General features: G+C 33.1%; 1 protein-coding gene and 1 long non-coding RNA gene across 2 annotated transcripts in view; both read right to left on the bottom strand.

Annotated features, from left to right (window-relative positions):
• Positions 1–6,699, bottom strand: part of FAM208B (family with sequence similarity 208, member B) — a 35,149-nt gene extending 28,450 nt beyond the window's left edge. The window contains exons 1-6 of the mRNA XM_004691221.2: positions 6,653–6,699; positions 6,386–6,510; positions 6,281–6,300; positions 6,095–6,191; positions 4,065–4,165; positions 3,463–3,566 (exon numbers count right to left, since the gene is read on the bottom strand). Coding sequence (XP_004691278.1) covers positions 3,463–3,566; positions 4,065–4,165; positions 6,095–6,191; positions 6,281–6,300; positions 6,386–6,411 — 348 coding nt within the window. The 5' untranslated portion in view covers positions 6,412–6,510; positions 6,653–6,699. The remainder of the gene's footprint in view (positions 1–3,462; positions 3,567–4,064; positions 4,166–6,094; positions 6,192–6,280; positions 6,301–6,385; positions 6,511–6,652) is intronic.
• A 14-nt stretch (positions 6,700–6,713) lies between these two features.
• Positions 6,714–11,803, bottom strand: LOC105854236. The gene is made up of 4 exons (XR_001145937.1): positions 11,738–11,803; positions 10,806–10,878; positions 8,753–8,844; positions 6,714–6,790 (listed from the first exon to the last, which is right to left on the bottom strand). It is a non-coding gene; the product is annotated as an uncharacterized LOC105854236 (long non-coding RNA).
• Between the last annotated feature and the right edge of the window lie 2,571 nt (positions 11,804–14,374).

Raw genomic sequence — 14,374 nt, 5'->3', positions numbered from 1 at the left:
CTCTTTCCTTTTCCCTCTACCACATTCTTCTTCAGTGAATTTTGAACTCAAGGAAAGTATAACAACAAAAACAAAAACTTGAAATGTTAGTGCTTTTGGGAATCAGAAGAGTATCAGGACCTGAAAGATCTGTGGCCTGTTACGGCAGCATATTAACTAGAACATCAAGGGTTAATTTTTGGTTAGTATTCAATTATATAATAAAGCAATCAGAAAAGAAATTTTGTTTTTTCATTGAGATACATGCTATTTCTTGCTGCTTCTTATGTAGCCAGTCTGTTAACATTTAGCCAGCACAAAATCAAAGTGAGTCAGACAATGACCTGCATCTTATAGAAAATATAATCACAGAATCCTGGAACTAGAAAGACTGGAAAACATCATCCAATAAAAGAATCTTTTCTACAATACCCCTAAAGACAAGGAATAATAGAAAACAAGACAGTCAGGCACTGTGGCAACAAAAAGTGTAGACGAAAAGCAATTCTTCCTTTTCTTCTATCAGTCTTCAGTGAAATCTTGAGCACACACAAAAAAAATTATCTTGAAATTCTAGTGCTCACCTTAAGGTGAAATAAAATCTATTATTTTAAATCATAAAAGTAACAGTTCTTTTCCACTGTTCACCATCCCAAGAACCTGCGCATCCATAAGATAAAATTCAATACTCATAAACTAAACAAAATACACTTTCATGGAATAAAGGAATAAAATGTATTATTTGAAGAACTGACAGGACATAAAAATAGGACCATATTTACCTACAAATATGGTAAATTGATCAATTATTCAGTAACAATGAAAGCACAAAAGAAAACCTTACAATTACATTAGAACTTAGGACACAGAGACTTCACTCACAAAGAACAATCATTTTTGTGAATCTCCACACATTTCTATTATAGTCCTATGCAACTCATCTCATAGTTTACCTTTTTGTCTCTGTCAGTTTTACAGTTCCTAGATGATAGGGACTATTTACTTTGTATCTTTGCTTCTGGCAGAGTAAGCACTCAAAAAAATTGCTGAATAAACATACCCATAGTTATATAGTTATATATACCTACATATATATATATATGTTGGTATGTTTTAATTTACAAATATATGTAATTTTCATTTACTTTTCTATTAATGTAAAAAGGGAAAGTAACATATTGTACCTACACTAGACTGCATTTTAATTTTGTAGTATCGATGAAAAGTAAAATTCTCTTAAAACTGTATACATTTCTAGCTTCTAAAAAAAATGAGCAAATAGAACAATATGTAATATATGTTTTAATAGCCTCTCAAACTATTTACCAATGGGTTCCATTTCTCCTTCAGTCTTTTTAGGGGAGAAATCACATAATCTTTTAATACTACTTTTAGTTTCTTTCATATACGCAGAAAAATAGTCATAGTCATCCTTAAAACTTTTTACTGTTCTTGATGTTCAGTATCCTAGACACAAACCCAAATAGTATTTTACTCCAGGGACATTTCTTACTTGTCTACTATATGCCAGGTGTTAAGGGGTCAAAGATGTTTAACACATAATACCAATGAATTTAATGTCTAGCTGGGGAGACTGAAACATACAATACTCATAATACATACAATACTCATAATATAATGAGGTAAGAAGCATGCAGTACTGAGGTAGAAGGACCCTATGTGATCTGATTTTTAAAGTAATTGTTATTATTAATAAGTAGGTTTCGAAGCAAAGTCCTGTGTACTATCTCTAACTTTCAACACTATAAGCAAAAGAAGTTTGATTTTGAAAATAGCTTTGGACTGATTTTCTTTTCATTTTGAATGATAAAATGGACCACGCTACTAACAAAAACAGACTACTACCCTATAGAAGATACTCAGAGTTTCTCCACTCCATACCCAATCTCTAATCCAGGCCATACTTCCTTAATTACAGAGCTAAGTCTTCTGCTCTGGAGTACCACTGAAGATTGGGGAACCGACCTTGGATCCAGTTCTTGAAGGCAGGCTCTGAATGGCCTGGGTTAATCAGTGCAGTCCACTCCCTTTTCAGTTACTGTTGAGAGATATGCAGATGACACACAATGGTCTAATGAGACTGCAGTCACGGTTTGGGTAAGGGGCATCTCTCTCCTCTAGATGTGAAAAAAAGCATGTAGCCCTGACTGGCAGCCTCAAGACAAAAATATCGCATAGAAACGGGTGAGGTAAAAAGAAAGAATCCTGAACAAACAGTACATGAAAAGCAAGCCTATTTAGTCCCTTCCTTTTTTAAGCTGATTTAGGTTACAAACAACTCAAAGCACCTTAATCACATTTCAATATAAATACATGCTCTATTATTACTTGATTTCTTGCTATCTACTATGGGGATTGCTCATCAAATCACTGAATTTGCCCCTTCTTGTTGGTAACTATTCCACACTTGCACCATTTTCCTTTGGGAAGTTTAAGAACCACTCACTATAAAGTTAGCATTTACTCACAATGATTACCTATGATTAACAAAACAGTTGTTGGATTATTATATATTTCACAGAATACTTTTTCAACACTATGGAAGATATTGTAGAAGCAGCAAGCTTTTTCTTCCTTATAAACCTATGGATTGATACGGATCATTTTTTATTTATTTATTTTTTAAGATTTATTTATTTATGCATGCAAGAATGGGGGTACAGGCTAGAGGTGTGGGAGATGAGAGGATTCACCATAGAGAGTTTGAGAAACAGAACAGGCAGATTGCTGAGGGGAGCAAGCCGGTGAGATAGGAGAGGTCTGCTGCTTCATGTGGTTCAGTTCCCTGGCCTGGGATCAACTCTTGCTGCAGCTGCTACTTTACTCCTTGTGCCACCAGGGAAGTCCTATAAAGATCATTTTAAAAGCTGTAGCTTACAGGGGACTCCCTGGTGGTGCAAGGGATTAAAGTACTAGTGCTATCAAGCTATCGCAAGAGAACTAACCCATAGTGTAGCAGACCTCTCCAATATCACTCCCCTCAGAAGTATACTTTGTCAATCTACCTGTTCTGCTCCCTGCTGTCTCTGGTGAATCCTCTCACCTTCCTACACCTCTGGCAACACCCCAGTTTTTGTATGCATAAAGAAATAAAAATAAATCTTTAAAATATAATAAATAAAAAATAAAGCTATAGCTTACAAGTTGTCCTATGATTAAGGAAACACTAGGAATCTATTTAATCTGTCATAAAACAAAACCACAAAAGACTTGAGAAAACTGTCCTGCTATTATTACAATGGAGAGGATATATTAACTCATTTATAAACTGTCAAATTTTACTAGAAACAAAGCATATTAGGATAAAAATGTTAGTCAACAAATATGCCAATAATATGCCAATAAATATTAAATCATGAAAGTCCTTTAAGCAAGCTAAAATAATTCAGTCTAAGCACAGTCACTGAATGAGACATCAATTTCTGTATGGAAAAATATATACTTTAAATTGAGGAGTCTTACCAGTTGCTTATTTTTCATGTATTCTGTTAGTTGATCTACCTTTTCCCCTTGTTTGTTTGATAGTTCTACTTTATACATACTGAAGCACATATTTTGGCTAAAGACTGTAGAGAAAATCAGAAAAACATGTCTTATTTTAAATGCTATTATACTTTTATATAACAAACTTAATTTTATGTTGCAAAATATTTTAAAAATCCAGAATATTATTAAAAAAGCATTTATCATTCAATGTTCTTATAAAAACTTAATAAGTTATGGTATAATGTATTTGAAACAGTGCTTTCACATACTAATACCATTATAAGATTAATAAAACAGATACTATATAAATAATAAAGACATTGGTGTCCCATGAATTAATCTAAATGACCAAGAAATTCCCTTTTCATATTCTGTTTTCCTCCACTAAAAAACCACCAAAAAACTGTTCACATTGAAAGGAATGGTTATCGTCCCCAACTATTTGAAAAGGATACCTAATTGAATCCATTCAGTGTTCTGTAATAAAGCTAGTCTTTGCTACCTTAGATGAAAAGACTTTACACAATTTCTAGTTGGCCTTCCCTTGATAAGTAGTGCATTATTATGTTTGAACAGACCTTTTTGCTCCAAGTAATTCTGTTTTTTAAAGGCAGCTTCTGGTAGTCTTTCCTTCAAAGATGACACTTTCATTACATACTTAAAATCTAGTTCATGTGGTCTAAAAAAAAAATTAAAACAATAATCTTAATGTAATAAACAGTGAAACTATAATTTCATAATTTTGGCTCTCTAATAAAAATGCAAGCTAAAATATCATACACAGTAAAAAGTCCTTAAAATTTACAAGACTCCAGGTCAAGTAATGTGTATTATTTATGATTAGAGGTTTTCAAATATTTAAGCCATAGACCATGATCTGCAGTTATGCTCATATTTTCTGAATGAATGTTAATTTAGACAGAATCAAAATATTAGATGTGTATAAGAACTGAGAATACAGGAATGAGAATTGAAATCTTTTGACAATACTGATTACCTACTACTCAGTACAACAGAAAGGACCACATCCAGATCTTTTACAATTTCCCATGAATACTTTTTCTTTCTTCAAAACTTACTTTGGGGCCCTCCCTAGTGGCACAATGGGTTAAATTGCAGCACTATGAAACAATCTGAATCCATTGCAGCATGAATTCGATCCTGGCCAGGGAGCTGATCCACATGGCAGGGATTACCACCTACTGCGCAGGAGTGGATTTCACTCAATCCCCTCAGCAGTGGATTCACTCAATCTACCTATTTTGTTCTGTACTCTGTCTCTGGTGAATCCTCTCAACCATTCCCACCCCCCACGTCTGGTCTGTACCAAAGTTCTTATGTGTATAAAATACATAAATTTTTTTTTAAAAAACTTGTATTAAATACCTGTAGACTTATAAATGTTCCCTTTACCACTAAATACTTCTGTGTATCCTTAAAAATGGACATTTCCTTACAGATCACAAATAGCAAAGTCAAGAACAGTGGTATAGTACAACTTTTTAAGAAACACACAGGCCTCACTCAAATTTTTCCTAATTGTTTCACTAAGGTTATTTATAACAAAAACAAACAAAAAAGAACCACTCTGGTTTATACAACCCAGAATGACACACTGTCATTTAGCTATGTTTCTTTAGTTTCCATCAATCAGAAATAGGTTCATTTTTCTTTATCTTTAATGATACTTAAAGATGACATTATCTGGTATTTTATTTTTTAAGATTACAGAGCACTTACTTTGCACAAAGTCCCTTAATGATTCTTTTTTCTACCTAGAGTAGTAGGCACCCCACAAATAACACTGTGTCATTCTCTGGGCTTCTTATTAGGAGGCACATGATGCCTGGTCACTTTACCACTTGAATAAGATTGCAACTTTCAGTTTTTCCTATTGTATACTCTCAATTTCCCCCTCTTTTAATTAATAAATGTGGGAAACACTGTAGAGATACAGGTATCACCCAACTTACACCTACTATCTTTAGCAATCATTTATTGTCATCATTTGCCCAAAGGCAATTTTCTAATTCCACCATTCTTTCTACAATGAGTTTCACTATATGCAACTTCCTTTCTCTTCCATTTAATCATAGCACTTTATCTTATTATAACAACTCACATTTTCTTTAAAAAGACCAACAGTAACAAAATGAATGTGCATGCATACCAGTTAGGCCTACTGTGTCATGGCCCCCTGCTCTATACCATCTCCTCAAAAGTACTCTAACATAAAACCAAATACAATTGCTATATTTCTTGCCAACCAGTAAGATGTCAAAATGAAGATTTAAAAATATTATGCAATGGGGCCTCCATTGTGGTGCAAGGGGTTAAGTCTCTTCACTAAGAGGCAGTCCCAAGCCAGGGAGCTGACCCACATTTTACAGCAGACCTCTCCTGTCTTGCCTGCTGCTCCCCTCAGCAGTGTGTTTCAGTAGATCTGCCTGTTCTGCTCCCCACTATGCCTCTAGTAAATCCTCTCACCTCTTTGCACCTTTGGCCTATACCCCAGTATTTATATATATAAATAAATAAATCTGAAAATAAATAAATAAATAAAAATATTATGCAAGTTTTCGAGCAAGGACACAAACTCAGTACTTACAGTTGTGCTGGAATCACTGTACCACAAGAAGCCCACAGTGTTATATCACATAGTAGGCAGCCTTGAATAATTAGCTTCCCTTTCCATGGAGAGAGAACTTTAAGATATAAGGATAAGAAACAGATTTTATTTGTGAACAAAACATTTCTTAAAAAAAAAAAGTTGAAAAACAAGATCATTTCTTACCATTTTCATTGATTTCAAGTCTGGGGAGGAAGGAAAAAGAAAAATCTTTTTATAAGAGCAAAGGAAACAAAATCAGTAAAACAAAATATAGACACAATTACTTACATGTTTTTATGAGTGGGTGCAGCCATCTTTTTTGGTTCCCTGTACTGAAAAGTTACAATTACATAAGGACAGAGCTGTCTGGGTCTCTCCGTAAAAGTGTTGCCTGAAAGCTCATAGAGGTAATACTGAAATTAGAAAAATTAAGTATTATGAAGAGAGCACTGGGAACTCCTATATCACCAGGTTATTTCAATCCCACCCCATCCTGAAATTTAACACATTAGACTAAGCTATGTATCTTAGAAATTTATTCCCAGGTAACTATACCTGACTCAATTCAAAGGTACGAAAATGACTTGTCTTGTGAGAAACCTTGTTAGTATTTGCAGCCACGTGACAATCATAGCCAGAAGATGGGCTAGTATAGTTAGTTGTATAATTTTCAGGCACAAACTTGACTTTTCCCTAGAATGAAAATATAAAGACTAAATCAGATGTTTTCAGATAGCAATAACCTTACGCTACAATTTAATTACCTTACAATTCTTATTGTACCCTGATAAGATCATGTATGTATGTGTTTTAACAAATAGTTAATTGTATTATAAACTATGACTCTTAGAAAATTACCTTAAGGTCAATAGTAGGTTTAATTATCCATGCATGAACTGCTTGCTAAAATATATAGTATGTTGCGTGCCTCTTTATGGCAAATATTTAGAGCCTTTGTCACAGTATCTAAGGAGTACTGAAATAACCCCAATTTAAAGCGAATCACTTTAAAAGAAAAACCACAAAGTGCACCAAATTGGCACTTCAATTATTTTTTGTAATTAAAAAAAAAAAAGATCACGAGTGAAATCTACAATTTCAAAATTAAGTTTTCCAACTGAAATTTAACTTGCTAGTTATAAATTACATAGGTATTTCTGTTAGGCCAGAAGTCAGTAAATCAGCAAGGTGCAAATCTGCAGTAAAGGAGCAAACACGCAGTAAAGCCCTTGGCTTTACTAAGGTCAGGTCACTGCCCTGATTGCTCAACAATTTGACAGTCGTTCCCTTTATTAATTTCTCTGTTGTGCTACCAGGGAGGACCCCCCAAGAAGAATTACTTTTAAAAAGTTTGCTTTTGTTTTTCTTTTGCTGTTTAGGTGCTACCTTTTCATTTAAATAACCACCAAAGGTAATATTAAGAAGTCAAAGATTCAAAATAGTACTCTAAGTGAGCAATTATACTGTTTCTTCTCCCCATCATACATCTTATAATATTGGACATGGCTGGCTGTTGGATAGTAATACAAGGAGGACTGAGAACATTTGGGCAAACACTAAACAGTGATATCCAATCAGAAAGGAGCAAGAAGCCAAAGATGAGATGCAATCTGAATAAAAAAAAAAATAAAAATAAAAAACATTTGTTATCTTAGCTAGCTTACAGACACACTTTCTGCAAGAGAACTATTGTACTTTTCACAGGACAGAAGGAAAATCATGGCAGGAAAAGCAGTGAGGTGTACCAGTGCAATGCTACTTTCCCTTCAGTTCCTGAGACAAATTTTGGAATAGAGAGTTCACATTCTTTTTAAAAAGTTAGCAGTATTGGGTTTATAATCCAAGAGAGTTAAACAGATGGTAAGATAGTAAGAATGTCAAATTAAAGCAAAAACAACAACAAAAAAGACCAGAGAAATGTGTCTTCAAAAAAGTTACCAACATCTAAAACCAGAACTGTCTTACTGTTTGGGTGAAAATCTAATTGTGTAATTCACTTATACCGCACAATTTAAGGATATTTAAGAACTTGTGAGTTCACTACAGGTGTCACAAGAAGTTATGAACCAAGTCTAGGTGTTTCATGGATAAAAAAGTTATTTTGACAATTTAAACTGGACACTGGATGTTCCTTTCAAAATTCACATTGTTTTACAAGCAGCTACAAGTTTTTGTCATGTGATGTTTAAAAGTGATACTGTGGCCTTTTCTGGTGGTGCAGTGGGTTAAAGCACAGCACTAAGAAGCTTAAGCCACTTCCGCATGAGTTCGATCCCCGCCTGCCCCGGAGGGGATCCACATGGCATGGCAGACCTCTCCTGACCCGCCCGCTGCTCCCCTCAGCAGTGCTTCATGGATCTGCCTGTTCTGCTCCCCACTCTGTTCCTGGTGAATCCTCTCACCCTTCGCATCTCTGGCCTGCATCCCAGTTCTGTATAAATAAATCTTTAAAAAAAAAAAAAGTGATACCTTCAGGACAGGGTGTAGAAAACACATTTTACTTTGTCCTTTTATAAAGAAAAGCAAAAATAATCGTTATTTTTTTCTAAATTAGTATAGCTATCTTCATTAGTGATCTGCATAGAATATTATCATAAACAGATAATCTTGACTTTCTAAAAGGAAAATTTACCTAGACACACATTTGGGCTTTACCTTAATTAGATTAAAAATTACAATATAGCCAGACTTCCCATGATACCATGGTCTTGCATGAAGATAATCTGAGTACTTAGAAATGTAGACACCTGTAAAAGAATAAAATATAATTTACACTTCAAAAGATTGTTTACATATATACAATTCATACAAAGGGCAACTTATTAACAAGATTACACAAAAGACAAAGTAAACATTTTTAAACAGTTGAATTGTATATTTTTTCCTTAATATTTTAAAAGTAAGTTTTAGCTGTTAACATTGGGATACCCTCATCAGTTATTACCACCATAGTGCATCCATTGTCAACTCGTCCACACTCCACCACACACCATCATAAGTCTCTCTTCTTACCTGTTCTTTCTGCTTCCTCACTCTCTCCTCCTCTGTCCTCCCCAATCTAAATTCTGTAGTGTCTATCAAGGACCAGTTTTTCAGCTTGTCTTTATCTGACTGTTAATTTAGCTACTTTATATTCTACATACTAAGTGCTGAATATATCTTACAAGTTTGTTTTACATAGAATTACTACATGATCCAGCAATTCCACTCCTAGGTATATATCCTACACAAAAACTTATATATGACCATAACAAGTAATAGTCAAAAATGTTCACCAAACCAAATGTTCACCAACTGCAGAATGGGTAAATAATATGTGGCATAACCATACAATGAAATATTATCCAAATAAAAGGAGAATGAAGTACAGGTATTTGCTATAAGAGATGAATATCAAAAAGATTAAATAAAAGTAGTTATCAAAAGATCATTTATGATTCCATCTATATAGAATGTCTGAAATAGAAAATTCAGAGAGGCAAAATGTAGAATATGATTGCCTGAGGTTTGTGGAGCTGGAAAATGAGGAATAATTGCTAATAGGTACATCTTTTCTTTTTAAGATGATGAAATGGTATAAAACTGATTTGTGCTGATGGCTATAACACTTTCACTACACTAAAAACCACCAAACTGAACACTTTAAGTTGATGAATTATATGGTATGTGATTTTATCTTAATAAAAATCATAATAAAACTGTTAAGGGGTAAAAAAGTCAGCAAAGCCCAAGTAAGCCTCTCAGTACTAATCACAAACTCTGTAGCATCTAACACTGCTAGATACCTGTCCCTGAGCTCCTTCTGCTTTCTGTACAACTCTACTTTCTGATTCTTCACTCACTGAACTGTTTTTGACTCCAACTCCTATCTGCTCTCCTTTTCCCCACCTTTACTCTCATAAAAGCCAAAAAGTTCTATTCTTGCCATTCTTCCAACTATACTATCTCATGAAAAATACCCTTGTCTCTACAACACTAGTGCTTGAGACCTTAAATCCCAATCCCCACTCCTATTTCCTTTCCCATCTATTTTTACTACCAGCATATCTTCCTGAAAGACTTAGGTAAATCTTGTTATTTCTCAAATGTAATTCATGATAGTAGTAGTGTCCATTTGCTGAGAACTTATGTCTGTGGTAATAAGCACTTTCTATAGTCTCATATAATCCTTACAACCAATCTACAAGGTAGCTTTATCTATTTTACAAATGAGGAAACTGAAGCTTAAAGGAAGTCATAAGATTACCTTCTTCTTTTAAATCATGAGCTTCTCCACCAGTCTCCTTTTCTTCTGTCTCCCTTCTGTTAATATATCGCTGGAGTCTAACTTTAATACCTTATATTTGACGATTTCCATTCTCTAACCCTCACATTCCATAGTTGCCACGTTTGGTCAGTTCTATCCATTCTCTATTCCTATTTCCATTGTGGTAGTTTAGATGAGACATTCATTAACCCTAGATGACTAATCTTGTGGCAACAAAAGATATACATCCAGTATCTTTTCTAGTTCTAATGTTTTAAAAAAATTTGCAATCACATAATTCTTATTAGAAAACCTTAGCTCAGATTCAGAGCTCATTTGTATGTTTTAAGTACTGATTCTAAAGATTACGTATTACTAAAAAAATTTTAACATAGGTATTTTAAAATTAACTAAATTGTATTTTATTTTGTTAACAAGAGACTCTTTTTCTTATGGACTTACCTTTTGCTGGATCACCCAAAGTGGTAATTGCACTGCTGCCAACACAGAGTCCACGCTCACATACCCTCTTTGCCTTAAAAGAAAGACATTACTTTGCTGATCATATCACTCTGGGAGACACGTAACATTTTAAGCTGTATCTTCAGAATAAATATAGAATCTGTACACTGTGCATTCATGGCATGAAAGACGCTTATATACAAGGTAATTATGCTTTAGTCAATGGTTCAAAGGTTTTCATGAAATTTTACCATTTCACTTAATAAAAATGTCATCAGCAAAACCAAATTAAACTCAAGGGAAGTCCTCTCTGAAGATTTCTTTCTCAATTATTCCTCCGGAATCACAAAATTTGAAAATGTCTTACTCCCAAATACCTTTTTATTTTATATGAATTCCTAGCCTATCTTATTTGGAAGTAGGTGATTCAGTAAATAAAGTGTTCTGGTACTATGTAATACTTAAGTTGTATGATAATGTTATTCTTTAAGCAAATCTAAAGAAAAAAAGTCATGAACCCAACCAAAATATTATCTTTGAATTATTTTAGGTTTGATAACAGATCTTTTCTATTATAAAAATTATAGCTAAAAAGTCAATCTTTTGAAGATACGTCCTGCACACAGGAGTTTCCTATTCCCACAATTTAGTAATAAGCAACAATATGAATATTCAACTGTTAAAGATAGGCATGAATCAATTCCATGTAATTAGAATACTGAAAGCATTTATCTTATCCTCCAAACTCTGTGTGATAAACCTCCATATGAAACAAAGCACATCTATAAACAGGGTCTTCATGGCACAACCCACATGGCACGCAAATCTCTCCTGTGTCGCCTCTGCTTCCCTTAGCAGTGCAAGATTAAAGGTCTCATTCATTTTGTACACTGATACCACAAAATTAGTTTTCTAAAATGAAATTCCCTTACCTGATTTTCAGTTTCAAACAGAAGAAACCCGTAAGTTTCTTGAAGTTCTTCCTGAGTATAGTTACTTGCTTTTTTTTCTTGGTAAAAAGTTTTGTACTGTATAGAGATAACAACCAAATGCTATGAACATGTTATAATATAATTTTTAAAAATACATTCTATATTCTTCCTGCTAAAAGACATAAAATTATTTTTCTATTCCCTATAATGCATTTTTATTACCTTCCAAGTGACACTTTCCAAGCCTTTTTTAATCCATCTGATTAGGCTTATATACCAAAAACAATGGGTATATTTCTTTTAAAACTAAAATAAAACTAACACAGTGTGTACCAAATACCTCACCTCATTTAAGAAAATGTCATTTTTCACCAAAGTCACTTGACTGTACTGAAAACCAAGCTCAGATGCAGAGTCCAAGTAACCAGTATGGAGAATTGAAACTGCCCTCTGGAAGAGAGAGTCTGAACTCAAGGACACTGTCTCAAAAACTGTAAAACACAAACAAAAACAATGCAGTTTTTTAAGATAGTGAAAAGAGGGAGCAAAAAGTGGCATGCTAAATGTCACCTAGTGTTTCATCTACATCTTTCCTGTATAACCAAGGTATTTACAATGTGTTTTGGCTATCATTTCTGCACTATTTTAACTTAAAATAATTTTTAAGTGAAGAATAGATGATAACCAAGAGTGAATTACTCTAAACCAAGATTAGAACATTCCCTGCAACATCCTTTATGTCATTTGGTTTAAAGCTGTTTGTAACTACAATCTACAAAAGCAGAAAGATTGTAGGTTCAAATTGTTGGTCAGCAATTCCAGAGACTGGGTTTCTCATCCTTAAGTTTTTTTATAGCTATGCTATATTTGATAAACTTACCCTTACATTTTCTCATTAAATGCCCAAGTCTGGTAGGTTTCTTTTAATGGGGCTACAATTACATACAGCAAACACATCCTATATCTGAAATACAGGGTTAGAGATCATCCTATATTTGTGGTTTTCTTACTGGCCAAGATGAATCTATTGAGCTTTTAGTTTATATGGGCTGTATTATAAAATCACTTTTTAAAAACTTTTAGAAAATAAAACTATTACTTTTGGTAAATTGCTTTTTCAAATCATACCCATGTGCTATACTAGAGATTCTGCTATTCCATGAAAGGTGTGTTTCCTAACTGAGAATTATTGATTTAATCTAATAGTTTACTTCATTGAGTTTTTGTGCCATTTGGTTTTACAAGTCGTTATTTTAGCAAGAAGTGACCTTAATGAATTCTCACAATATTTAACCATTTGGTTGTTTTAATCCTTTCTATTTGTAGCCTTTCTTTTCTCTTTGACGAAGTTTAAGAGCTAGAAATGGATTATTTATAAATAATAAAGAGTGGAATTTACAGAGCATTAGAAAATTATAAAATAAATACATTAATATGGCATCAATTTTTAATGTAATATTACTTGCATTAAAGTTCAAAGGTATGAGAAAAAACATTTCAATTAAAGTTAACTTATGGATGATATTTATAGCTGTATCTATATATAAAAGAAACTACCAAAGAAATTAAAACTTTCTAGTACAATTTATTTGGACTAAGCCCTCCTAATACGTCAGTTATCAAGGTAAATTTTAAATGCTTTATAAACAAAACTCTCCAAATTGAAACCAAAAGATAATAAAGTACAAAGAAGGAAAGAAAAAAAGTGAAATGTTTTTTACTTTCATTTTTTGTTTCACTTCCTCCTTCAGTATCACTTATGTCAGTATCATAAAAAATATGGCTAGCATAAGGATTCAAAGAGTAAAAGACCAGTGATAATAATTAAAAAGCATGGCATATTTTTGTAGCTGCAATGCAAACAAAACAAAACAAAACCTGGGAAATCTATGCATATGCAAATTAAGCTTGCAAATAAGCTGCACTGCTACCTCAACTGCAAATCAGAATTTCCTTAAAAAAAATCATAAACTTGGAAACCTTGTGTTTAAGATTCTTTAAAAGACAATATAACATTAAAAAGTCTAAGTATATTCTGAGATTCAATATTTGAGAAGCAATTGTTTACTGAGAAAAAATTTCAAGGTGTCAGATTTTTGGTAATGAACATTCTATTGAATGTGTTTATCACCTTTTAAAAATTCTGTGAAAAGTTATATAGGTAAACATAAACTGTAAGTTTTAAAAGTACTGATTGTATTATAGCCCCATTTTTTAGTTTCAGAGAACAATAATTTGAAAACTGAGGAACAGTACAATGAAAAAACAAACACAAAACTTTTATAACAGTGTTTCCTAAACACACATGGCCAGAAAACATTTTTTTATTGAGAAATCTTCCCAATAAAACTATGACTAAAGGTAAAAACTCAAAACAAATGAGGAGGAAGGTAGGAGATTAAATATTTTGTGATATTTTTATTTCAAAAACATTTAAGGTCAAAAATCTTTCCCTTAGGTCACCATTCTCCAAATAACAATATACTTAGAAGAGTAATCATTTTACTGAGCAGAAGGAAAAGCATGTTGACGCTGATTGAAAAGCACAGTAAATCTTTATTCTTTTGTCACTTAAAAAAATGACCTCAATTATATTCTCTAGAATGCAGAATAGTTACTAGTAAGTAGATAAGGATT

Source organism: Condylura cristata, unplaced genomic scaffold, assembly GCF_000260355.1.
Source record: "Condylura cristata isolate star-nosed mole 26May11 unplaced genomic scaffold, ConCri1.0 scaffold00030, whole genome shotgun sequence".
NCBI classification, from domain to species: Eukaryota; Metazoa; Chordata; class Mammalia; order Eulipotyphla; family Talpidae; genus Condylura; species Condylura cristata.
This window is presented reverse-complemented; position numbering and strand designations above follow the sequence as displayed.